This window comes from Rosa chinensis, chromosome 3 (assembly GCF_002994745.2).
Source record: "Rosa chinensis cultivar Old Blush chromosome 3, RchiOBHm-V2, whole genome shotgun sequence".
NCBI classification, from domain to species: Eukaryota; Viridiplantae; Streptophyta; class Magnoliopsida; order Rosales; family Rosaceae; genus Rosa; species Rosa chinensis.
The window spans coordinates 12,020,813-12,046,322 of NC_037090.1; the positions used below are offsets into that span (position 1 = coordinate 12,020,813).

A 25,510-nucleotide genomic window follows, 5' to 3' on the forward strand; every position below is an offset into this window, starting at 1 on the left:
ACATCAGCTGTTATATGGGATTTATATAGGGTTTATCAGCCAGATATGAGTAAGCTACAACACCAATTAGGAAACTCTTAATGTGATGAACACTTTTGCAAGAACAGATTATAAGCATTCCAACTTCAGAAAGGCATACAAATTAGGGAAATAGACAATGTACCAAATAGTCCAGATTTCAGACAGAGTATTGCTTTTCTGTGAAATTCGGCGGGAAAGAAGACGGCGGTGATACATGAATGTTGAGAAGGTGTGGCGGAGATTTTCAATTGGTTTCCCATTACTTATTCTAAATATACGAAAGCTAAACTACACTTTTCCTGTTCATTTCAGAAAAGACAAAATGAATGAACAGTGAATTAACGGTTATGCCCTGCATTTTTCTGCTGTTTTACAGAATTGCCTTGGCGCCTGTCGTGCTGCTCAGTGCTACGTGTGTTTGCTTTACGCAACGACAGCACGGGTGAGAGGGAGATTCAGGTCAACCAGCTGGATAGCTGGATAGTGAGTGAGAGTGTGAGATTTAGTTCTGAATTTGAGAGAGGTTTTGATCAACAATTGTGGTTGTTGATTGACAGAGAAAAAAGTGCTTCGTTCAAATACTTGGTCCGCCATGTAAGTCTCTGGCACCGCTTCGTTCTTTCCAATTTGTTGATCGAGAGAGAGAGAGAGAGAGAGAGAGAGAGAGGAAGAAAGGATAGGAGCAGGGTATTTTGCATGTTTTCGTTCTTCTAAAGTCTACTAAATCCGACTCCTACGCATCTTCCAGCTCCGGCGCCGACAAATCTCCCGATTCTAAGGTAAACTATTTCAATTTTTTGGCAATTGATTGTTGGGTCTTCATTGAATCTTCCATGTACCAATTGGTCTATAAAATCTTGATGATTGCTGAAGTGGTTTCATTGTGGTGGTCCTTCCGAAATTCAATATTGAATTTTTCTCTTATTCTAGGATCCTTGGTGTTTGAATTTCTATGCGTACAAGGCCACATTCAGACAAAGCATATATAGTCCTTTTGGTTTGCTGCTACTGAATAATCAACCAAGTTTAGATCAGTTTTCTAGGTCTGTGTAGGTCAATTTCCAAGAACCTTACGTTTCAGTTGTATTGTTACTTTAATAAAGAATAACTTTATCTGTCTGATGATATATCTTTCAGGGGAAAGCTAATAGATGCATACCGATTTTTACACAAAGAGAAGGACATGGAGCGTGGCTTCTCCTGGTCAGGAAATCCCATTGGAAAGTAGACCATATGGTTCATGCACATAGGAACTTGCCGTTGAAAATAAATTGGATTACTGTTGTGTTGGTCGAGTTGAAGTGATGTAGAATCATAGTGATTCCATCTGAATGTGCAATCATTAGATGTACGTACATAGGAAGTTAGGAACTGTATTATAATCATATATTGTTATTATACAGTTTACACCACATAATAAACATACCGGGTGGCTTTCTGGCAGGTATAGAGGCAAAAGGATGAGGATAGACTACTTCATAGCTGCAGAGCAACTCAAAGATAGGATTGTTTCATGTGAGATGCACGGGCAAGGGATGAATTACAAGGTATGACTTTTTCCATTTCAAATATTACCTCTGCTGGCTGTGTATTTTCTTGCAGTAGTTGGAACTGGCATAATATATACGAATTACAGAAATAGAATATATAGTTTAAAATAGGAACAGATTCTCATTTCCAACTTAATAGGCCAGTATTACTCATCCATAAGCTCCAGTTGGTGGAGATCATAGCATGTATAAAGGCATAGTCTTCTTCTGATGGCTGATCAAATCATGTAATTTTGGTTTTCTGACATTATTAGCACATTGATTACATCCTTAAACTAAAATATAGTATTCATTGAAACAAGCTAAAGAATCAGAACACAAAGAAAATATCTCTATATTGTGTTGGTAAAAAAAGTATAGCTGAGCAATAAAAGATATTTGTTAAGTTTTACTGCTTCGTGATGTTTTCGGTGTTTATCTTCTAAGCTTGAACTTTTTTACTTTCTGTAGTAGGTTCTTGAACTATAATCATGATTGTCGAAGGTTTTGCAATACACTCATTTGAATTTGTGGTTTCAGGCATCATTTTGTGATTTCAATTAGTATAATATTTATGCTTTGTCATTGAAAGATTATTAAGGTTCCTCAGTTCCTCACAAGTTAGCAAGATCTGCAGTTACTGAATTTTATTCAGACATTATCTCCTTCATGTCATGTACAGATAATGGAGATAATTAGCTGGGTATTATATTCAAAAAGAAAATTGATCTTCTGCATATAGTTTTTCATATCGATGGAGATTTTACTAAGTCTTCAGCTTGAATAATACAAGAATGCTTTAAGTTGGTGGTTGGTAATAGGTGTTAAAAAGATGTTTGTATCATGCAAATGAGACATGTAGCATGTATACTTGCTTTCAAGGTAGATAATGACTTTCAATGGTTGGAATTTCTTTCAGTTTGCTAATGTAAAAGTGAAGCAAAGTGTGTAGAATGATCAAGAGAGATCAATGTCTGCATTAGGCTTCATTTCCTGTTCTTTGTTTCCGTCAAGTGTTTTATAAATGGAAGAATCAGAGATGACATTTGTGCACGTATAAAGAAATTGAAATTGTTAATGGACGCTAATATTGCTATGCTGTGATGGAAATAAAATTGTTGACATTTCCTTGATCAACTGAAAAGAAAAGAAAAAAAAAAAGATTAAGACAAATGTACTGCAATAGCCTTTGAAGCAGCCCCATTATACATCAGCTTAAGTTTTTTTCCACTGCACTGTACAGGTTTGCTGACTGCGGTGCAGAAGGACTACTTTAAACTTCTACATTATCAATAGTTGCATTTCGATGATTGTGGAAATCGTGTTTCTCAGTTGTTACATGTTGAATTAGCTGCCCCAGCTTCACAGTTTCAAAACAATGATATTCTAGAAGACCTCATGATTCAAATTTGTGTATAGTAATTAGCTAAAGTACCAGATTTTGGATCATGTAAAACAATATTCGATGTGTATATACAACGCATTTATATAGTGTACCTAATATTTGTAAATTCAATACTGTTGAAGTCAATAATGTCCATGATATACCCGCAGCATCGCGCGGGCTATCTCGCTAGTAAAAGCTATAACAAATAATAAACTTTCAGAGGTACATATGCAAGTAGTACGGCTTTTGATTCCAAGTTTGTGAACGAATATATACTAATTGCTTGGAATCAACGACTACCTGAAAGTAGTGACGACTCTGCAACATATGATGAATGGGAGGACCCCTTGCCTAAGGAAGACTGATATGACATAGCATAGTCATCAAAACCTTCACGGTGTCTATCCGTTAAGCCACTAGAAGAAAGCCCGAGAAGTGACACTTCCGGCAAAGCAACATCACCGGCCAAGTACTGAACGACTTGTCGCATGCTTGGCCTTGCCGCTGGCTCCGAATGAGAGCATAAAAGCCCAAGCTTCAACACCAACTCCAGTTCCTCGGCTACAAAATCCGTACCAAAGCTCTGATCTCTTGCCTCAAGGATGTCACTCCTATTCCAACAAGAAAACACCCAATCAACCAAAATCACATGTTCTGGACCCTGTGTCTTAATTGGCCTTTTTCCGCAAGCAACTTCGAGCAAAAATGCCCCGAAAGCAAACACGTCGGTGCTCGTGGTGGCCCGACCTGTTCTTGTGTGCTCTGGGGCTAGGTACCCTAGTGTTCCAACTATATGAGTAGTTTGAGGGTCTGTTCCATGGTCGTATAATCTTGCAAGCCCAAAATCTCCTAGCCTTCCATTGAATTCCCCATCAAGCAACACATTACTTGCCTTCACATCTCTATGAATCACAACCTGTTCCCATTCTTCATGAAGATAGAGCAGCCCTGAAGCCACACCTTTGATGACTTTAAACCTCTGGCTCCAATTAAGGGTCATCTCAGGTTGATCAAAGAGGTATTTGTCCAAGCTTCCATTTGGCATGTAGTCATAGACCAAAAGCAGCTCCTCTTTTCGCCTGCAAGCAAGGCATTAAACATCTGTGTTAAAGCAAATATTTGTATACAAGCGCTTATTGTTTCTCAAAATGTTTAAACTGTTGAGGAGTGCAAATTAACACTTCATCATATACGGCCAAAATTCGCACATGGAGACAAACATATCAAAATATACATAATCTGATTACATGAGAGATGTGAAAACTCTAGACTTTATTCAAATAAAGTTGTGATAACATGACTTGAAGATTTTAGAAAAGAATAAGTAAGCAATATATATCATTGCTATTTAACACTCGAGTAAACATCAGAACATAAATCTAGAGAGTTGTATGAAAAAAAATTATACTGAAGTAAAACAGAGAACTAGAGAAATTTGGTGAATATATCAAAATTTGAAGACCATACCTGCAATATCCCAACAGTTGTACTAAATTCCGGTGACGAAGCCGGCCAATACTAACAATTTCTGCTACAAATTCCTTCATCCCCTGTCTTGATTCAAGTGATACCCTCTTCACCGCAATCTCAACTTCAGAGGAGGGTAATAAACCTCTATAAACTTTACCAAATCCCCCAGTTCCCAAAAGCTCCTTTTCCCTAAACCCTTTGGTGGCTATATACAGTTCTTTGTACTTAAACCTCTGAGGACCATACTCTAGCTCCCAATCTTCAAGCACTTCTGCAAACTTCCTCTTCCTTCTTATGACATAAAGCACCCCAGAAACCACTAGCAAAACCAAACTCACTGAAATCAGAGGCACACCAAAGGTGAAAAGCATGGACGTCTTTTTACCTGCAATGCTAGGCAACTTGGGAAGGTTGGAAGCTATAAGGTCTTGAGCTTGACCATTCATCCTAAAGCTCCAACCCACTACATAATGGGATGTGAGGAACGGACCATTTGAAGAGGAAAAGCCAACATACATGGTTTTGTTGAGAATTGGGGAAAGGTCATATTTCAAAGACAAAAGTGGAGTTGCGGGTTTAGTAACTTTAGTTACAACACCAATTGGAGCCATAGTGACTTCAATTTGCTTCTTGGTACCATTATATTCAACCCAAACTCTCATTTCTTTACCACTGATAAGAGTCAGGTTCTTGAAGTACTGACCATCAAAATAACCAGCTGGAGCAGCTGTGACAGATCTCAAGCCATTGATGTCGATCCCAACATGGTTGTCATTGATGTCACTGAATTCCAGCGTCTGGATCGTGTCAAGCTCCACAGCAAAAATATGATTGGTGAACTTCCCATTGTTGGAGGGGTTGAACAGGCTCAGGTACTGGTTCGACAGAGCTCCGGGGAGGCCTCTCGTCGGAGCGATGACAAAGGCCATTCCATCGCCGCTGGAAGTAGTGTACTCTGGTTGGATGGCAAAGATAAAGTTGGTGGAGAAGGAGAAAGCGGAGTCGTTCTCTGAGTTCTTGAAGGTTACTGGGTTAGGGTAGAAGGCATGACCACCTCTCTGTTTGGTGTGGTTTGTAAGCTTCAAGAGACCTTCTGGTGTGATCTCTGCTATGCCGTCTAGACTGAGATTAAGACCAGAACGGCCAGAGAAACCATCATTGTAGATGAAATTGAGGTTTTGGGCTTCTGCGTGTGCCAGAAGTACTAGTGGTAGTAGGAGAGCAGAAAGCTTGACAAACATGGCTGGCTAGGCGTTGTGAAGTTTCTGGACCTTCTTTCTTGGGTATTTATGGATCTAATTAAACCGGCCAAAAATTAAGGAAAATCAAGGCATCTTGCCGATATCCGAGAAGAGTATATTGGGTAATACATTACAATTTGAACCATCATTGTTAGAGTGGGTTAAAGATGTTGTTTTCATGGGGAAGGTCCTGTGATATAGACGATCCAGCGCCTGCTATCGTACGCAAAGGGAAAATTTACTACTTATGAATATTGAATTGATGTTAAAAAAGAAGTTTTTAAATTTTTTTATTCCTATTTTGCCCTTAACGCCAGTTCTCTCTGTATATTTTCTCCGCCTCCTCCTCCACAGAGACAGACCTCCTCGCTCGAGTGTCAATGACGAAGAACGACGCGTCCTTGGGATCAGTGGGTGAGTTCTTGAAGCTGTGCCAGCAATCTAGCGAGCCTTCGATGATAGACATCTCCAGAGATCAGAGCCAAACGCGCACATGAGGCTCTACTATGATCTCCTTACCAACGGGTTTGATTCTCTTCTCAATTCTCCCTAGTTTTTTTTCCAGCTCTGGAATTTGTAATTGTAGTGAATTGAAGGTTCTGGAACTTAGAATTGGAATCAGGTACTACACGACGCGGCTGTGGATTGGGACACCGCCTGAGATGTTCGCTCTGATTGTGGATACGGGGAGTAGAGAATTAAGGTCACCTGATTGGGACACCGCCACCTCAAATCTGGCAGCTGCGGCGGAGAAGCCGCTGCCAATACCAGCTGCAGCCTATTTGATGTGTACGCAAACAAGGCCTTGGACATGATTAAGGGTTTTTTTATTTGGGTTTGTGATTGGTGGTTTTTGCTGGTATTTTTGCTTCTTTGGCGGCTTTGATGTTCAATTGCATTAAGAAGGACGACATTGACTAGTCTCCTTCCGAAGAGGGTGAGTGGAGGTGAGTAATTTGATTCCAGCTCAAGATATATCATCAAGAATTCAGTTTAAATTTGATTCAGTATTGAAATAATTGTTTTCATGATTTTGATTTGTGAATGCCACTGGTGTTGTAAATGTTGGGACTCGGTAGATGACCTAACCTTAACTCAGGCCATCAATTAATGATATGAACATTTAGATGATTCTATACTTCAGCAATTGAATATCAGTGTAAACTGAACATGAATTTGAATCTGGTTATTGATAATGATGATGATGATAAGTTTAACATGAATTCAATTAATGATGATTAATTGACAATACTCATTTGCTTTTATTATGTGTGGGATCGTTGTACATTGGTTTTAACTGTAATTAGAAGCTTAGACAAGTCTTGTAAATTGGAACGCCTTGACATTGTTGTTGTTTCTTGTTTGTGTATTTGTTCAAGATTAAATTTGGTATCACTGATGTTGTGGCATTTCTTCTTTTACTCAAAGTATTCCCGTCCTTTAATGCCTTCTCTTCATTTTCTCTTGTTCTTTCGTATGAGGGCAAAGTTACAGATAAATACCTTGGACAGAAATGATCATGGCACAAGATTCATACATGTCAAGCTATATGTCGAATTAGGGGTAGCAAGAAAGAAGGGTAAATATATTGTTTTTTTGCTTTCCCGTTACGAACTGAACTATTGAACAAGAAGCTAAGTAGCAGTACAAAACAAAATGATTGAGATATGACTCCCAAGCCAATACACGTACAAGTCTGTGTAGTCAACGTTGTTTCCATGTTTTAAATGATAATTTCAAAACGTGTGAGAGCCTCTAGTCTTTCCATTGCTCTCTGTATGTCTATCTGCGGCTCTGGTTAATCTCCCATTCTTTGTTTATTTGTTTCATAAAAGCAGAAATTTGTATGTTGTAGTTTCAGGGCACACTGAATTTTAAGTTTGGAACTTCTTCTGGAGCTGTATCTTAGCCTTGAGAACTTTCTAGTTAGAAACTTGTATGTGATAACAATACTATTGGGATGGAGTGGGTTATGTAATGCTGTATTGGGTTTGATTTATAATACTCATAGTGAGATTTCTGTAAATCATCAATACAATGAATGAAGTTATTAATTTTATTTTCATCTTTTCTGGGCATTGTCAATTCAATTCAACACAAAGCAAGTTAAGATCCAGAATTTTGTTGGTGGTTGCAACACTTTTTTTTTTTTTTTTTACGTATAATGAACACAATGCAGCTGTTAGAACATGTCTTGTAGTGTTTGTCCAACTTTAAGTGAGGAATTTTTAGAAGAGGTTCTTAATCTGGCAGTTAGACAATACAACAGGAATTGACAATGACATGGTCAACGATTAGCCGGTGACTTTGCCAGTAATTTGAGATTAACAGTGATTTGACCAGTGACATGCAATATGACATAACCAGTGATAGTGACTTGGTCAATTTAAAAGATGCCTAAAACTTGAATTGCTGCAAAAAAATGTATAAAAATAATGTTTTATTAAGAAAAACTAAACATAACAGTGACGCCATAAAAAGATATAAAAAACTTTTTTTTTTTGGGTCTGAAAAAGATATAAAAAGCTAATTGATTTAGTAAGTAGAGTAGGGGTCGTCAACGGGCCGGGCCGGGTTTTATTAAAAATCAAAGGATCCAAGCCCGTCCATATAAAGCGGGCATTGTGGGCTTTTTCGGGCCGGGCCGGGCTTGGCCTTGCGGGCTTTTTGGGCGGGGCCTTGCGGGCTTTATTTATAAATAAATATTTAAAGACACAAGTATTTTTTTTTTTAATCAAGCTTTGGAAATTCAATGGATAATGATCAAATACAACCAAAGATAACATATCTATATAACTATATTGTACCCAAAAAAATCTATATTTATATATAGATACTAATTTATTGATAAATAAATTTTTAAAGACACTAATTTTTTATAAATCTATATTTATACATCATACACTCCAAAGAGCTACATATAGCAATTCAAAGAAAATGAGAAACCGACCGTTGGATGAGTTTATTACAATAAATTTTGAGTGTGGTAAAAAATTTAGCCAATTTCACCATATTTTCGAATCCGTTCGGATTGGTCAACCGTAGTCACTTATATGTTTTATTGGTTGACCGATGGCGTGGCAACCGCGAAACGTGCTTATTTTTTCACATCACGTTTGCATATATTCCATTGATGGATGTGCGTGGACATAAGATAAAAAAAATTAATTTTAATTACAAACACATTGGACTATACCAATTTTATTCCTAAAGTTATATGACTTATACACTGCATTTAAATTGTTTAGGTTCATTCTAAATCAACCATGAAGTGGAAAATGAATTCCGAGAAACCAACCGCTCGATGAAGAGATTGTAATGTTTTATGGTGGTTTTAGAAAATCCAGCCAATTTAGTTCTCGTTTCGAATTCGATCAACTAGGTCAAACGTAGTTACTCTTATAAACTTATATTTATATATCATACACTCTAAAGAGCAACCCCTATCAATTCAAAGAAAATGAAAAAACCGACCGTTGGATGAGTTTATTACAATAAATTTTGAGTGTGGTAAAAAATTTAGCCAATTTCACCATATTTTCGAATCTGATCGGATTGGTCAACCGTAGTCACTTATATGTTTTATTGGTTGGCCGATGGCGTGGCAACCGCGAAACGTGCTTATTTTTTCACATCACGTTTGTATATATTCCATTGATGGATGTGCGTGGACATAAGATAAAAAAAATTTAATTTTAATTACAAACACATTGGACTATAACAATTTTATTCCTAAAGTTATATGACTTATACATTGCATTTAAATTGTTTAGGTTCATTCTAAATCAACCATGAAGTGGAAAATGAATTCGGAGAAACCAACCGCTCGATGAAGAGATTGTAATGTTTTATGGTGGTTTTAGAAAATCCAGCCAATTTGGTTCTCGTTTCGAATTCGATCAACTAGGTCAAACGTAGTTACTCTTATAAACTTATATTTATATATCATACACTCTAAAGAGCAACCCCTATCAATTCAAAGAAAATGAAAAAACCGACCGTTGGATGAGTTTATTACAATAAATTTTGAGTGTGGTAAAAAATTTAGCCAATTTCACCATATTTTCGAATCTGATCGGATTGGTCAACCGTAGTCACTTATATGTTTTATTGGTTGGCCGATGGCGTGGCAACCGCGAAACGTGCTTATTTTTTCACATCACGTTTGTATATATTCCATTGATGGATGTGCGTGGACATAAGATAAAAAAATTTAATTTTAATTACAAACACATTGGACTATACCAATTTTATTCCTAAAGTTATATGACTTATACATTGCATTTAAATTGTTTAGGTTCATTCTAAATCAACCATGAAGTGGAAAATGAATTCGGAGAAACCAACCGCTCGATGAAGAGATTGTAATGTTTTATGGTGGTTTTAGAAAATCCAGCCAATTTGGTTCTCGTTTCGAATTCGATCAACTAGGTCAAACGTAGTTACTCTTATAAACTTATATTTATATATCATACACTCCAAAGAGCAACCCCTATCAATTCAAAGAAAATGAAAAAACCGACCGTTGGATGAGTTTATTACAATAAATTATGAGTGTGGTAAAAAATTTAGCCAATTTCACCATATTTTCGAATCCGATCAGATTAGTTAACCGTAGACACTTATATGTTTTATTGGTTGACCGATGCCGTGACAACCTCGAAACGTGCTTATTTTTTCACATCACGTTTGTATATATTCCATCAATGGATGTGCGTGGACATAAGATAAAAAAAATTAATTTTAATTACAAACACATTAGTCTATACCAATTTTCCTCCTTAAGTTGTATGACATATTCATTGTATTTAAATTGTTTAGGTTCATTCTAAAGCAATCATGAAGTGGAAAATGAATTCAGAGAAACCAACAGCTCGATTGAGAGATTGTAATGTTTTATGGTGGTTGTAGAAAATCCAGCCAATTTGGTTATCGTTTCGAATTCGATCAAGAAGGTCAAACTTAGTTACTCTTATAAACCTATATTTATATATCATATACTCCAAAGAGCAACCCATATTAATTCAAAGAAAATGGAAAAACCGACCGTTGGATGAGTTTATTACAATAAATTATGAGTGTGGTACAAAATTTAGCCAATTTCACCATATTTTCGAATCCGATCGAATTGGTCAACCGATATGTAGAATATATATATATGCACATATTCTATATAGAATAATAGAAGTATAAGAACTTCCACACACACACACACACACACACACACATATATATACACTACTACAAAAAATGCATCACACAACGGTGGAAATCTGTTGTGTGATTTGGACCATGTCTGTCGTCTATCTCAGTGTTGTGTGATGAGTAAACTCCAACAACGGTGTTTCACCGTTGTGTGTATACGATAGACACCACGCATAAGTTAAAACCGTTGCACCGATTCTGCGCATGCCAATGCCATATTTTGGATGCGGCGCATTCAATTGTTGTTTCGATGGTGATCAGACAACAGAAGTAAGTAGGGACCATTGTTGGTTAACTTTTCACACAACAGAAAAATGACACTCAGACAACGGAAGTAATACCATACTATTGTTGGTTAACTTATCATACAACAGAAAAATATGGGAACTGTTGTGTGAGTACTAATGAGACAACAAAATTTTATAAGAACCGTTGTGTGATTTAACATTAGACAACTGATAACTATTTGTTCTGTTGTGCGAGTATTAATGAGACGACAAAATTTTATAAGTACCGTTGTGTGATTAAAATTGATTTGTTGTGTGATAAACAATATATGTGAATTCATACAATGTAATATAATTGATTGTTATTTGATTATTTTTGGTTCTTTACCTGAAATATTTGCACAAAAATAATGCACAATATAAGATTTAGGCATTGAAATACTCTAATTCAACCATCTAATGTATGAAAAGAGGTAACATTCATGTATCCATTCATGTATCCATCCATACCATAAAACCAAAAAAGAAGGCATTCTAGCTAGCTTGATGGTTGCTGCATCCTAGCTAATTACAAATGCAAGATAGCAAAAACTGATACACTATCATTGTTCCAAAAACACACACATGCTGGCACTATTGCATTCAAGTGTCTTCTTCCCACTCGCTAGCACTAATGCAGCTGCACCATCACTGTCCAAGAGAACAACAGAACCCCTTACGCACTGTTAAAAATATGAAACCAATATGAGAAATACCTAAGCACAAACACACACACACACACACACAGATAACATTATGATAGAAGCATTGCCAGCAATAACTAACCCCCATAATATAAAGTAAAAAATAAAAGAGATACTCAAACGATAACATAGATAGGGCATTCATGTGACTTGCCTTTGTCCAGCCAAAACCACATAGCATCGTGCTCATCCTCAGCAGACATATATCCAAAAATTATAGTTAGCTGCAAATGTAGAATGATGTAACTTCAGCAAGGAAGAAAAAGATGCAGCTGGAGGAGTTTACCTCCTTCAACACCACTAAGGCATCTAATTATTCTATTGTCATAGTAGGACTTGACTATAGCAGGTGTTTCCTACAACACAGAAAACATAATAGCCTTAATTACATGATAATGTGAGTTGAAGACATTTATACACGTTCTTAATCATGTAAACAAACTGCAACTTTACCACAACTAAAATTCACACGGGAAACGACAGGTAGCATGCTAAGAGGTGTGTAATAAGCATATTCTGCTAGGAATTACATACCAAACTCTAATTATGTTTATATGCAGACTCAGCTGCCCATGTCAATAACTAAGTTACTAATTCAAAAAATTCAAATTGAAGGCATCAGTAGGACATAATAAAAACAAACAAACCATTGACAAGTCATTAAAAACCCTTCTTCAATGAGCAACTGCATGCATGATCTGGCATAGGCAAATTATTACCTCTACAGATTGTGGAAGCAGTTCTTCCAGTGCAGTTACTCTTTTAGCAATTCGGGTCTTGCAAGCCTGCTATTTGAAAGGAAATTAATGTGTAACAAATCACATCAACTGGCGCACATATCATAATTTAAGACAAACAAAACTAGTAAAGATAATGCCTGCTATTTGAAAGGAAAAATGACATGGATTATGATAATCAATTCAACTATCCAATGAGATATCAGACACAATCGGCCTACTTGTTTAAGATTAAGCATACTATGCAGATCATTGAGGATGATATAAATTATATAGATATATATAATGAAAACAAGAATTAGAAACTAGAAAACATTATTAATCGTGTTATATGTTTAACTATGCACTCAAATTCCACAATTCCATGAACAAGGATCATGCTAAATGAATTGAGCATACCATGCACACAGATGGAGACATATAATCATGCACACACATGGAGACTTGTGTGCGTGTATATCAATAATAAATACATTTCAATGATTTCATTTATCTAAGAAACTTCTAATTCCTTTTCCTTTAATTCCTTCTATTTTTAAAATGAGAAATTATCAAACAAACAACTGAGAAGGAAGATAAAAATTAACAAGCAAATGAACAGTTTTGACGCATTTCAAATTTTCAACAGGCATATCCATAACATATCAAAGTATAAATCTTAATTACATAGTCAAGTACTGGTAAAGGAAACAGTTAAAAGAGACAGTTAAAAGTTACAATCCTTACTTGCTAGGTTGCCATCAAACTCAATTCAAACAATAGCAAAGAGCTAGATATATGTTAGATGTCTATCCATGTTTCAGAAGCAGAATATGACAGTAAGAGTTGATCAAAAAAGAGAAACCCAAAATATGAACTTGTCTGACAAGAACAAGTTAACACTGCAAAGTAACACCACAGAGAGATGGGAGAGTGAGAGTTAGCTATGTGTCCATTGTTGATATTCAGTAACCACTTAGAAATAATTGTAAATGGGTAAATTTCTCACTTTATATTCAGTAACTACTTAGAAATAAGCCACCACTAATATAATTCAGAGGACAACTTTCTTCTTTCACTAATCATTGGCATCTAAAATCATTAGATCACTGCAATACTCTTCGACATAAAATAAAATCATCAGCATACAGAGACGTTTAATAAGTAACGATCACAAAAATCAGTCAAGGCATACCTTACCTTAACACCAGCCCACTGATCAATGAGGCCTAGCAGAACCCACCAATCCAATTCTTTAACCATGCCGCTTATCCTTGTGTATACACTGATACCTTACCTTAAATACTTGTACACAAGCTGAGTATCCTGCACCATAAAGAAACTCATTCACACAGAAACATAACAAATGGAAGAAATTAAGGAAAAAAATTAGTTAAAATAACAGACCAAAAATATACTCCGCATCCAGAAAATTGCTGGACTTCTCAGCTCTACTACTCAAAACTGCAGCAACAAAAATAAAACTGAACAGTATGTACATAATGTATAGCTTAGCATTACCAATGGAAAAATTGAACAGTATGTACTCTAGAAAAGATGCAAGACTTTAGCAAATAATCAAGCCTTGTTTTGTTTTGTTTAATAGTATGCACACCAAGTGTATTTAAAATAACTAATGAAAAAACTAAACAGTATGTACTCCAGAAAAGATGATGACTTGGGCAAATAATCAAGCGTTGTTTTGTTTTGTCTACTGCTATAGAACAATCTATATAGGTTGAGTGAAAGAAACAAAGGACAAGAAAGCAAGAACTCTTAATCTCAAACACTAGAACATGCACGATCCAAGATTGTGCAAATGCATTGGCCTCAAAATTAAGATCATGCCTAAGGCCTTTATTCAATTTCCTAAACGCTAACTCTGAATGCAGTAAGAGCAAGAAATTACAATAACCGTAACACACTAACAAATATCAAACCTCAATCAACACACATGTAAACAATTGAAATACAACCTAATCAAGACAACACATTGACACATTCACCAAGAGCTCAGCCAAACTCCATAAATACCAATCAAAGCTACAAGATTGATACATACATCTATATAAAAGACAATCAAAGCTAACTGACCTCTCTTCCTGGATGGAATGGAACATTAGGTCCACCAGTGACCTCGACAGCAACAACTCCAGCCAATTATTTCCAAAACAAAAACCCAAATTAAAAAATAATAATAATAATTGAAAGCCGAAATTTTAACCCGTAAATGAAACCATAAATATACAAATTCATAAAATTGTTAATCTATTTTACCTGGTAGAAGTCAGCATAAGAGAGAATAGGGAACTGCTCCTTGATTGGCTCCAAGAGCCTGACAGCAATATGAAGACCATTGTTAGCACCGTGAGCAAGCTCAGCTGACTACTTCATGGTTCCGAATGGATCTCCAGTCTTAGTTTTCACATCATAGGTTCCAGCAGAGAGTGAAAGAACCTCAACTGCGTATTAGCTCCTGTTACTTCTCCACAGGCTGACCTCAAAAACTGGAAATATCAGCCAATTTTTCTACAGAAAAAATCTTAAAATCTTAAAAACAAAAAGAGAAGGACCTGAAATTCGTAAAACTTGGCAAGGCGAGGCTTGCCCTGAGTATTTTATCACCATCACCGCTTGTATCATCTTCTCCACTGATTCTGAATTTCCGATCAAAATTCAGATGAAGATCCATACATATTTTGGTTTCCTCCATTTCGGATACCGATTTGTGATACTCAGACTAGCAGAGAGAGAGATCGAGTTGGCGAGATTGACATAAAAGAATAGGGGTTTCTCGGTGTTACAGACTTGGATTTAGGGTTTAGGGATTGAGAATCTCACCCCCTTGGAAGGCTTTAGAATCGAGGCCATCGTAGTCGGCTCCCCGTGAAGATGGATGATTTAGGGATTTAGAGGGTCTCGAGTCAGGGTCTGCGACGAAGAGAGGTTGGAGTTGAAAACTGGGGATCTTGGGGAAATGACAATAGAGAGAAGGTTGAGGGAGGTTTCACAAGAGAGAAAGTGTGGGTGTGTGAGATAGAGAGAGAGAGAGAGAGAGAGAGAGAGAGAGAGAGAGAGAGAGAGTGAGAGTGAGCGGAGGATCGAGAGTTTTTTTTTCCTTCTCTTTTTGACAGATGTGGCTAGGTCTGGGACTTTGGGGACACAATAAAAACTTCTTGTTTAGTTGATCCCACAACAGAAACGTAACACACTGTTGTAAGAGTGTGTTACACATAAACAAAACCCAAAAATATAGAGGGAAACATGCCGCCTATTGCATTTTGGTTCAAAATCTTGCCCCCTAAATTTCTAGTTCAGACAACAGAATTGCTTAAATCTGTTGTATAATTTATGCAGCTTGCACTAGGAGTACTTGGTAGAAGACATTCAAGCGAGCTTCCTCAAAATTTTAGTGCCCAGTTTTCAATCATACAACGGAAATAGTTATACCGTTGTACCTGGTAACCCAAATTTCAATATTTCGAGAGGCAATTAATATTTCAAAGTGGAGGAAAATCTGCTCTAAATTTTTTAAGACTCAGACAACGGATAATGCTTAATTGTGTTGTGCAATGTAGTTATGAGAAAATAATTATCACTTTGCTGACATTCACACAACAGAACATCACTAATACCGTTGTATAATAGAGTTCACTCAAACACACAACAGTCAATTTCTATTCCGTTATCTGATTGGTGTTGTGTGATTAACTTTTTGTAGTAGTGATATATATATATATATATATATATATATATATATATATACAGCAGGGATCAGAAGAGGACGTCCGTGAACAATGAGAAATGCGGACAAACACGTGTCAGCCAGTCAATCAACTTCATTTCCATGTGGGTTCCACCCACATGTCCTCCTCCGTCTCTAACTCTAATATGGTTTTCTAGGACTGAATCTTCTCTTAATCCCGATCTTTCTCTGTCTCTCCAATCTCCAACTCCAAAAACATAAGCAGCTTGAATAGAAAGTTTTAATCTTGAAATCGGCAGCACTTTCTAGTGTTGTTGCTCATCTCCCATTCCCCAAAGAAACCCGCCAACCGCCACCACCGCCACCGCTGCCTAAAGCTTCTCTCTAACTTCACATTCTCTCCTCCCCTCCACCACTCTCACAATCCCATCCCCTTCGACTCTCATCCTCTCTAATCATCATCGTTAACAAATGACAACAAAATCATCTGAGTGAACTCAGTAAAGGTGTGGGTCTGACTTGGTTTCTTTCGGGAAGTGAAAAGTGGTCACTGGGTGAATTCATTTCTAGTTCTGGAGCATAGGAAGGTTGAGAATGAGATTGGGTCGCTGAAATCATCATTTTGTATGAAGATTTTTAGATGAGGTTTGCATCGCAAGATGGGAGAAGAAGAACTGGAGGAAGAATATGAGTTTTTTTTTCCTGGTGATCTGTGTCATTGGTGGGGATCTGGATCTATAAAATCTTAGAGTTCATGGTCTCTGCACAATTTGGATATAGGCTATGATTCAAATTGAAGAGTCTGAAAGTACTAACAGTTCAATTTCATCATTTTGCAGGCGTTAATGCTGATATGGGAGAATTGGAGACACATTGGTTGGTTTGAGGTTGCTCTAGAAGGTGGAGTTGAATTTGCAGAAGCCGCTTATGGAATTGAAGGTGGTCAGAGTCGAAATTTCAATTGATCAGAAGCTGCCAAAAATCATTGATTCAAATGCTCCAATCAAACGTCAGCTTTTCTCGAAACGTTTCTCAACTCAGAATTCTGGATATCAAAGGGGAATAGGCGGATAGCTTCATCTTCATGGTGCCCGGTTTGCTACCGGTCTTTTTTTGAAGGCGGTGCCACGAAAAGACCAGACCCATCTCAAATGTTAGGCAGTCACCAAATTCCAGTCTCTTCTACCATTGCGTTTCCATAGTTGCATCTCACCGATGAAGCTTGACTTAGAAGAATTTTTCTTCGTTTTTCTTTTGTTCGATCTGGGTTGGTAGTTTGGTACTGAACTCCTCTAGACTTCTCTCCTAATTTCTGTCTTTTAGATATATGTCCTCCCCTTTTGAGTTCTAATATTCTAGCTCTCTCAAAATCAAGGTGTTTATGGGCATCAGTTTCTCAGAGATAAGATTTTTTTTTTAGGCATCAATTTCCGGGCTCAACTCTATTAATTGGAAATTCATGTTTGAATTTACAGAACAGTCTGGGTTTGCTTAATTGTGATTCAATTTAAAAGAAAAAAGAACTCTTGATGAAAGCTTATAGAAGATGAGAGGGACGTCGAAGGGAATGAGATTGCGAGAATGGTGAAAGGGAGAGGCGAATGTGAAGTTGGAGCGGAGCTTGAGGCGGAGCGATCGTCGGCGGGTTTCTTTGGGGTGGTGATATATATGAAAAGTGAGGGCTTGCCTATTTCAAGATTTCCACTTTCCAGTCAATCTGTTTATGGATTTGGAGATTGGAGAGATGAAGGAGGATCAGGATCACGAGCAAGTTTCAATCTTTAGAAATAGAACAGAGTTAGCTAGAGACAGATGAGGAGAGTGTTGACTAATCGGACTGTGCGGGAGACAGAGAATATGTGGGTGGGACCCGCATGCAAATGAAGAATTCAATCTGAGCCATAGCTTTTCATTTAAACCAATCAACGGTTGAGAAGCTTTCGTCCGCAGATTAAGTTTTTCACGGACGTCCTCTTTAGAACGTTGCTGTATATATATAAACACACACACACACACACACACACACACACACATATATATATATATATATATATATAAACACACACACATATATATATATATATATATATATATATATATATATCTATATATATAATTATATATACAAACACACACACACATATATAAATATATATACATATATATAAACACACACACACACACATATAATATATATCTATATATATATATATATATTTATTATGCGGTAATGCATATATATCTTTTCTATATATAACACACACACACACACACACACACACACACACATATATATATATATAAACACACACACAAATATATATCTATGTGTGAGTGTGTGTATATATATACTTATAAACACACACACACATATCTACACACACACATATATATATATATATATAATATTTTACGGGATTTTACGGGCCGGGCCGGGTTTTTGCGGGCTTTTGGCGGGCCAGCCCTCGGCCCACCGAGGCGGGCTTTTGCGGGTTTTTTGACGGGCCGGGCTAAAAGCCCTCAGGGCCGGCGGGCCTCCATTGGCCCACTTGATGCGCGGGCTTTTTGATGAGGCCTAAGCTAGAGTTTACAATTGGCCAATGACTTGCATCCTAAGCCATAAACAAATTTCTAAAATTTCTTCTGTCCTTGCTACTCTTCTTCATAACTTTTTTCTACCTGGCTGGAACTTTTGCTTCTTCTTCATAATCTTCTTCTTCACTTTCTTCCCTCTATTTTCTTTTACCCTAGACCATGTGTCATGTTTGTATATCCTGTACAAAATTGTGAAAATGAGAAGATCATCAATGACTTTGACAGTGACATGTTCATGACTGTGACATGACCAATGAATTGAGGTTAACAGTGACTTGGCTAGTGATCTCACTAACTAGGGACCTGACCTGTGACATGGCCAGCCAGTAACTCAGTTAGTAACGTGTATAACAGTGACATGGTTAATGACATGCATTGTGACTTGATTAGTGACATGTGCATAACAGTGACATGGTTAGTGACATATAATGTGACTTGGCCAATGACATGGATATAACAGTAAATTTGCCAGTGACTTGGCAAGTGACATGTGATTGACACTGACTTTAACAGTTACATGATCAATGACATGGTCATTACTGTGACATGGCCAGTGACTTGAGGTTAACAGTGACTTGACTAGTGACCTCACTAACTAGGGATCTAGGCTGCATTGGCCAGTGACTTGATCAGAGACGTGTATAACAGTGACATGCAATATGACTTGGTCAATGATTTGTGTATAATAGTGACATGGTTAATGACATGCAATTTGACCTAGCCAATGATATGGATTTAATAGTGACTTTGTCAATAACTTGGCAAATGACATATGATTGATAGTGACTTCTATTAATAAAGAATATATTATGGATAAAGAAATCTAAATATAACATAATGACCAAACCTCAATGTAAGCTGCAGCAGACTCTGAGTGCTTCTCATTTGTCCTTGCAATGAATATGTCCCACAAACATACCCCCATTCAAAGTGGAACCCTCCTGGTGCATCAATTGCTGCATATCCAAATCTAAAATATGTCTACTCTTGAGAAAATCACTCAATATATACCATGAAGTCATCTAAAACAATGTTATGCAAACACATACAAAGTGGAATTTTGTCAATATGACAACAAAAGGGAACAACTCAAAAGTGATACATCAGTTACACTAATTATTACTAATAAATTAAAAAAGTATCAAAAGCTAGCTGAGAGCATTACCTATTGGATCTGTAGCAACCTTCCCTTCATTCATAAATGTATTTGCAGAAGCAGTCAATTTCCTTTTCAACAAACAATCATGAATATAAACATAAAGCTTGTAGCAAAAAACAAGTCAAAGTAGGGTAAATATCAAATTGATAATCAATCCAGAGAACAAAAAGGAAAAGAACAACACTCGGCAACAAATTAACAAATCACAAGTAGACCTAACATTGAATATAGGAACCCGAGTAATCCACTACTTATATCTTATCAGCTTCCCAATTATCTGATGGACATGAAACATAATAATAAGAAAAACATCTTACCATGAAGCTGTTTTTTTCAAGTTCTACTTCCAAGCACTGTTCTTGCTGGAGAGAATCTTGCCACGACAACAATTGAAGTAAATCAAAGCAAATGAAGCAGATTTGCAATGAGTTCACCATCAGCATTGACACATAAGAGTCGCAAAACTCAAAATTGCACCAAATCAACCAAAAGCTTACCAGATCAACAAGAATTACACCATAATGCACTAAAATATGATTTATACGGCTCACAATACGCAATCAATTCAAACAGATTGGCTGTAAACAAAGATATTCGGATGAATGAATTGTTAATTTACTAATTTCGAACCAGAGCACCGAAACACTATGCAAAATTGAGAGAAGAAAACCAGATCAAATTTGAGAGCGGTGAAATTGATTGCCTATTAAAAAGGACATTACCTTCATCGCCACGATTGTTGTCTTCATTTACGAGAGGCTAAGCCATCGAAAACCGGAATGAATCTCCTAGATCTGGATGAACTGTACAGGGAGGGGCAGCCGGAGAAGCCCTCGATCGGGGTGCGATCTTGTGTGGTGGAGATGGAGCAGCTGCCGTGGGCGTCCCAGTCGCACTCGTGGTAGAGGACCAAGTTGTCGGCGGAGCTGCGGAAGTCGACGACCTCGGAGGCGCAGTTGATAAGGGTTCAGACGGGCTTGAGGAGAGAGAGAGAGCTGCGGTGGCAGTTTTTGTAATTATTTGTATTCTCAATGTCAAGTCATAAAGAGGTGACATTAATTATCATGGGGTAACTTATGTTACCTGAATTATAATATGACACTCTAAAATGACCTCTTTTATCATTGTTTTTTTTTTTAAATTATACATACATAACATGTGTGAAGAAAGCTAGTATATGTATAAATAAATGCAATATAAAATAAAAAAAATCTCACCGGTATTGTTAGGGAAGGTTAGCAAATCAGCTCTTGTAGTCTGAATCATTTTTCAACTGGACTTTTATAATGTTGATACATATGATTAATGATGAAGGACAAATTTAAGACATAGCCTTGTATTCTTAATTGCTAAACCGAAAATAAGGAGGACTAGATTAGACTGTAAAAGTAAAAATGGATTGGAATTGGTCTACTCATTTCATTCATAACCCTTTTATGTAGGGATAGGATTACAACGGAAATATCAATTACATTTATGATACTAAATGCTGATTGAGCTGTGATTTGTAATTGCTTGATTCTCTCTTCGTCTGTTTCTTTGACGAAGACACATAATGTGCTTTTCCTTTAACACTCCCCCTTGTGCCAAGTCAAAGACGAAATGGTGCATGAGTTGTTGCCTCACTAAAAACCTTGCCAAGTAACAATAAAAACCCTGTGGGACAAAAATAAAACTTGGTCGAAGGAAAAGAGCACAACGCACCTTCTACATTTGAGAATGACATGTGTGTGTTAGACTCCCCCTGACGTCTACACCTGCCCCTGATCATTACATTAATCAAGTGAGCTTGGAAAGTCTTTGCATTCCTATACTTTTCACATGTTTCTCAAATGTGGCCTTAGGCAGTGATTTGGTGAACAAATCTGCCACATTCTCCTCAGACCTTGCTTGATTCACTTGAATCTTGAGAAGGGTCTGTTGTTGCTGATTGTAGAACAACTTTGGTGATATGTGTTTTGTATTATCCCCTTGATATATCTTAGCTTTATATGTCCGATGCAAGTTGCATTATCTTTATAAATGCAAGTAGGCTCTTTAGTGGTAGAACTCAAACCACTAATCCCTCGAATATGTGCAATGATAGTTCTTAACCATACACACTCACGAACCGTCTCATGTACAACAATGATCTCTGAGTGGTTCGAGGAGGTAGCCACAAGGGTTTGCTTGGTTGATCTCCAAGATATCACCGTGTTCCCATTGGTAAATACATAACCAGTTTGGGAACGACCTTTATGTGGGTCAGAGAGATACCCAGTATCAGCAAAACCAACCAAAACGTCATTTGGTGTTTCGGTGTAGGGACTGGCGCTTTCGCCATCAACATTTCCTTTGGGGATTGCAGTTCCATCTGCGATCCCTCTTGCCTCTCTGTAGGGAAAGAACAGTCCCAAGTCAATGGTTCCTTTTAGGTATCGAAAATGTACTTGATACCATTCCAGTGACGCTGCGTTGGCGCTGAGCTAAATCTAGCTAACAAGTTCACTGAGAATGCAATGTTTGGTTGAGTAAATTGGGTTAAGTACAGCAATGCGCCTATTGCACTTAGATAGGGAATTTCAGCTCCCAACAGCTTTTCGTCATCTTCCTTTGGACGAAATGGATCTTTCCTTGCATCCAAACTTTGACCGATCATGGGAGTGCTAGCAGGATGTGCTTTGTCCATGTTATATTGCCTGACTTTTGGACATATGCAGAATGGTGGATTAATATTCCACAAACTCGGTGTTCTAGTTCAAAGCCTAGATAGACTAGAGTTTTCCCAAGATCCTTCATCTCAAATTCGGATTTCAAGTAGCTCGCGGTTTCTCTTATTTCATCAAGAGTACCTGTTATGTTCATATCATCGACATATACTGCTACAATTGCAAATCCAGAACTTGTTTTCTTCATGAATACGCAGGAGCATAATTCATCGTTCTTATATCCCTTCCCAATCAAGTAGTCACTTAGACGGGTATACCACATCCGCCTGGATTGTTTTAATCCGTAAAGTGAGCGTTTCAACCTAGTTGCAAAATGCACTCCGTGGTTTAGAGTCACTTGGCTTGGGTAATGTAAGGCTATCAGGCACTTTCTTATATATCTCTGAATCTAGATCCCCATGGAGATATGCAGTAACCAAAACTATGAGCTGCATTTCTAGTCCTTCGGAAATTACTAAGCTAACTAAGTAGCTGAACATTATAACGTCCATTACGGGAGAGTATGTCTCCTCGTAGTCAATTCCAGGGCATTGTGAGAAACCTTGCACCACAAGGCGAGTCTTGTATCTCAGGACTTCATTCTTCTCATTACTCTTTCTGACAAAGGTCCATTTATGTCCTACAGGCTTTACACTTGGTGGGGTTAGCACTACCGGACCAAATACCTGTCTCTTTGTCAGAGAATCTAATTCTACCTGGATTGATTCATTCCATTTAGGCCAATCTGCTCTTTGTTGACATTTTTCAACAAAGCGTGGTTCGATATCATCGTGCTCTATGATTCCTTGAGCAACAGTATATATCATCAATGTGTATATATGGAAGATCTTTCTATCAACTCATACGTACTCTCGTAATCCTTTGAGATTTCTTTGTTCTCTGGAATCATTTCAAACATCGAAGCGTCCTCCAGTATTGATTCATGGACATAACTATAATCAGAGACAATCTCATGAGAGGGATTCTATACATTGATGATTGGTTTGTGCCATACTCACCCTCTTCTTCCTTGGGTGAGTGTCAATCGAACCAAGTGGCCTCCCCCTCTTCCTTTGGGAGCCACGGCCTCAACCACACCTCCACTAGGTGCGGTTAGTGCCTCTATCTGCGGCACCGTGCCCCTTGTTGGGGACTTCTAACCTTGCAGACACATTTGCAGCTGGTATATGTGATCTCGTCACTTTTGCGATATCAGTAAACGTATCAGGCATCGAATCTGCTACGTTCTGAATATCGATTATTCTTTTCACTTCACTTTCACTTTATGAAGTGCGGGGATCGAGATAAGACAGAGTGGGGACAAACCACGACAATTCCTGTCGTTCCCTTGGAAAATCCTTTTTCCTATCTCCCCCAAAAGACGGGAAGACTGTCTCATCAAAGTGACAATCCGCAAATCTAGCGGTAGAGAGATTGCCTATCAAGGGTTCCAAATAACGGATAATTGTTGGGGATTTGTATCCAACATAAATACTTAATCGTCTCTGAGGACCCATTTTGGTGCGCTGTAGGGGCGCAATAGGCACATATACTACTCAACCAAATATGCGTAAGTGTGAAGTGTCAGGCTCATATCCAGTTACCAACTGGTACGCTGATAATGGTTGGCTAGCTGTGGGTCTGTAACGAATAAGTAAAGCTGCGTGTAATATTGCATAACCCCATGCAGATATAGGCAGGCTGGTGCGCATAACCAATGCCCTAGCCACCATCTATAGCCTTTTGATGGTGGCTTCTACGAGGCCATTTTTTGTATGCACATGGGATACAAGATGCTCTACATCGATCCAAATAGATATGCAATAATTATCAAATGCTTTTGATGTAAACTCTCCAGCATTATCAAGCCTTATAGACTTGATAGGGTGATCGGGGTGGTGAGCCTTTAAACGTATAATCTGTGCTAGGAGTATGGCAGCATTTCTTGTGGACAATAAAACTACATGTGACCAGATTTTCGAAGCATCCTCCAGAACCATAAAGTTCTTGAATGGTCCGCATTCTGGATAGATATATCCACAGACATCTCTTTGTATCATTTGTAAGAATGGAATGTTTTGTTTTGTATCTTTAGCATAGGAAGGTCTCGATCCTGTTTTTGCTAAAGAGCAGGCTTTGCAAAACAAGTGATGTGCCTTTGAAATAGTCAATGAGGCATAATGGGAGGGAGGTAGTGCTTCTGGTACTTCAGAAAGCAATGACTGCATTTGAGCAATCCTAGAATCGACACCTTGCAGTGTGGCAGATTTTTCTCCCATTTTTCACTCGAAAGAAGGGATGTCCGTGTGAGTCCTTGAAAAATACGGATCATCATGTCACGACCTCGGTGCCATAGGCGGTCATGCAAAAGCATGTATGAGTCAGTGTCCCACATTTCATTGTTGGTGACAGTATAGGATTCAATGATCCAAATTGTAGTGAGGTATAGTCCACTAAATTGGCTCATAAGTTTCTCTAAGATGTGTTTCCTTCCATAGTCATTAGATGTAATATCAAGGTATTTAGTTCCATTCTCACGGTGTGTTTTTACTGGATAATCTTTGGCACAAATAGCTTTGAAACATTAACAAGGTTCGATTAGCTCTTGGTGCATATAGAGCGTCTGTGACTTCAAATGTTGCGCCATTAGGCAGCAGAAATTTGGCAGTTCCTCGCCATTTTATTAGTTTTGATAATCCAATCATCGTAGTCACAGAGGAATTATAGGCTATTAGTTCAATGAATAATTGCCTATTTCTTAATATTGTGTGGGTAGTCCCACTATCATCTAAGCACTCAAGTTCTCCTCCATTCATTCCTACAA

The 25,510-nt window shown here is 37.6% G+C and overlaps 1 protein-coding gene and 4 long non-coding RNA genes across 7 annotated transcripts; 2 read left to right on the plus strand and 3 right to left on the minus strand.

The window, feature by feature from the left end:
• The first annotated feature begins 93 nt into the window (after nt 1-93).
• On the plus strand, nt 94-3,061 carry LOC121052082. 3 transcript variants are annotated; one of them, XR_005807934.1, is made up of 6 exons: nt 95-250; nt 398-800; nt 952-1,064; nt 1,159-1,369; nt 1,466-1,568; nt 2,794-3,061. It is a non-coding gene; the product is annotated as an uncharacterized LOC121052082 (long non-coding RNA). The 3 variants fall into 3 exon arrangements; XR_005807935.1 differs by having other exon boundaries at nt 1,159-1,245; XR_005807936.1 differs by lacking the exon at nt 952-1,064 and having other exon boundaries at nt 94-250.
• Nucleotides 3,021-5,797, minus strand: LOC112192895 (L-type lectin-domain containing receptor kinase IV.1). The gene is made up of 2 exons (XM_024332809.2): nt 4,405-5,797; nt 3,021-4,016 (listed from the first exon to the last, which is right to left on the minus strand). Exons 1-2 carry the CDS (start codon nt 5,646-5,648, stop codon nt 3,227-3,229), a joined length of 2,034 nt encoding a protein of 677 aa, XP_024188577.1. The 5' UTR covers nt 5,649-5,797; the 3' UTR covers nt 3,021-3,226.
• Nucleotides 5,798-5,959: 162 nt separating this feature from the next.
• Nucleotides 5,960-6,817, plus strand: LOC112192901. Its single transcript, XR_002933699.2, has 2 exons — nt 5,960-6,173; nt 6,259-6,817. It is a non-coding gene; the product is annotated as an uncharacterized LOC112192901 (long non-coding RNA).
• Nucleotides 6,818-18,962: 12,145 nt separating this feature from the next.
• LOC121052227 lies at nt 18,963-19,997 on the minus strand. The gene is made up of 2 exons (XR_005808550.1): nt 19,688-19,997; nt 18,963-19,019 (listed from the first exon to the last, which is right to left on the minus strand). It is a non-coding gene; the product is annotated as an uncharacterized LOC121052227 (long non-coding RNA).
• Nucleotides 19,998-20,014: 17 nt separating this feature from the next.
• Nucleotides 20,015-20,918, minus strand: LOC112193662. The gene is made up of 3 exons (XR_002933952.2): nt 20,722-20,918; nt 20,497-20,577; nt 20,015-20,372 (listed from the first exon to the last, which is right to left on the minus strand). It is a non-coding gene; the product is annotated as an uncharacterized LOC112193662 (long non-coding RNA).
• Between the last annotated feature and the right edge of the window lie 4,592 nt (nt 20,919-25,510).

What these genes read in the sequence shown, in the direction of transcription:
- LOC112192895 (XM_024332809.2), bottom strand. Translation starts at nt 5,648, where the DNA reads ATGTTTGTCAAGCTTTCTGCTCTCCTACTACCACTAGTACTTCTGGCA. An exon ending in CAACTGTTGGGATATTGCAG is followed by an intron (nt 4,017 to 4,404) that starts GTATGGTCTTCA and finishes CCTTGCTTGCAG; the next exon opens with GCGAAAAGAGGAGCTGCTTT.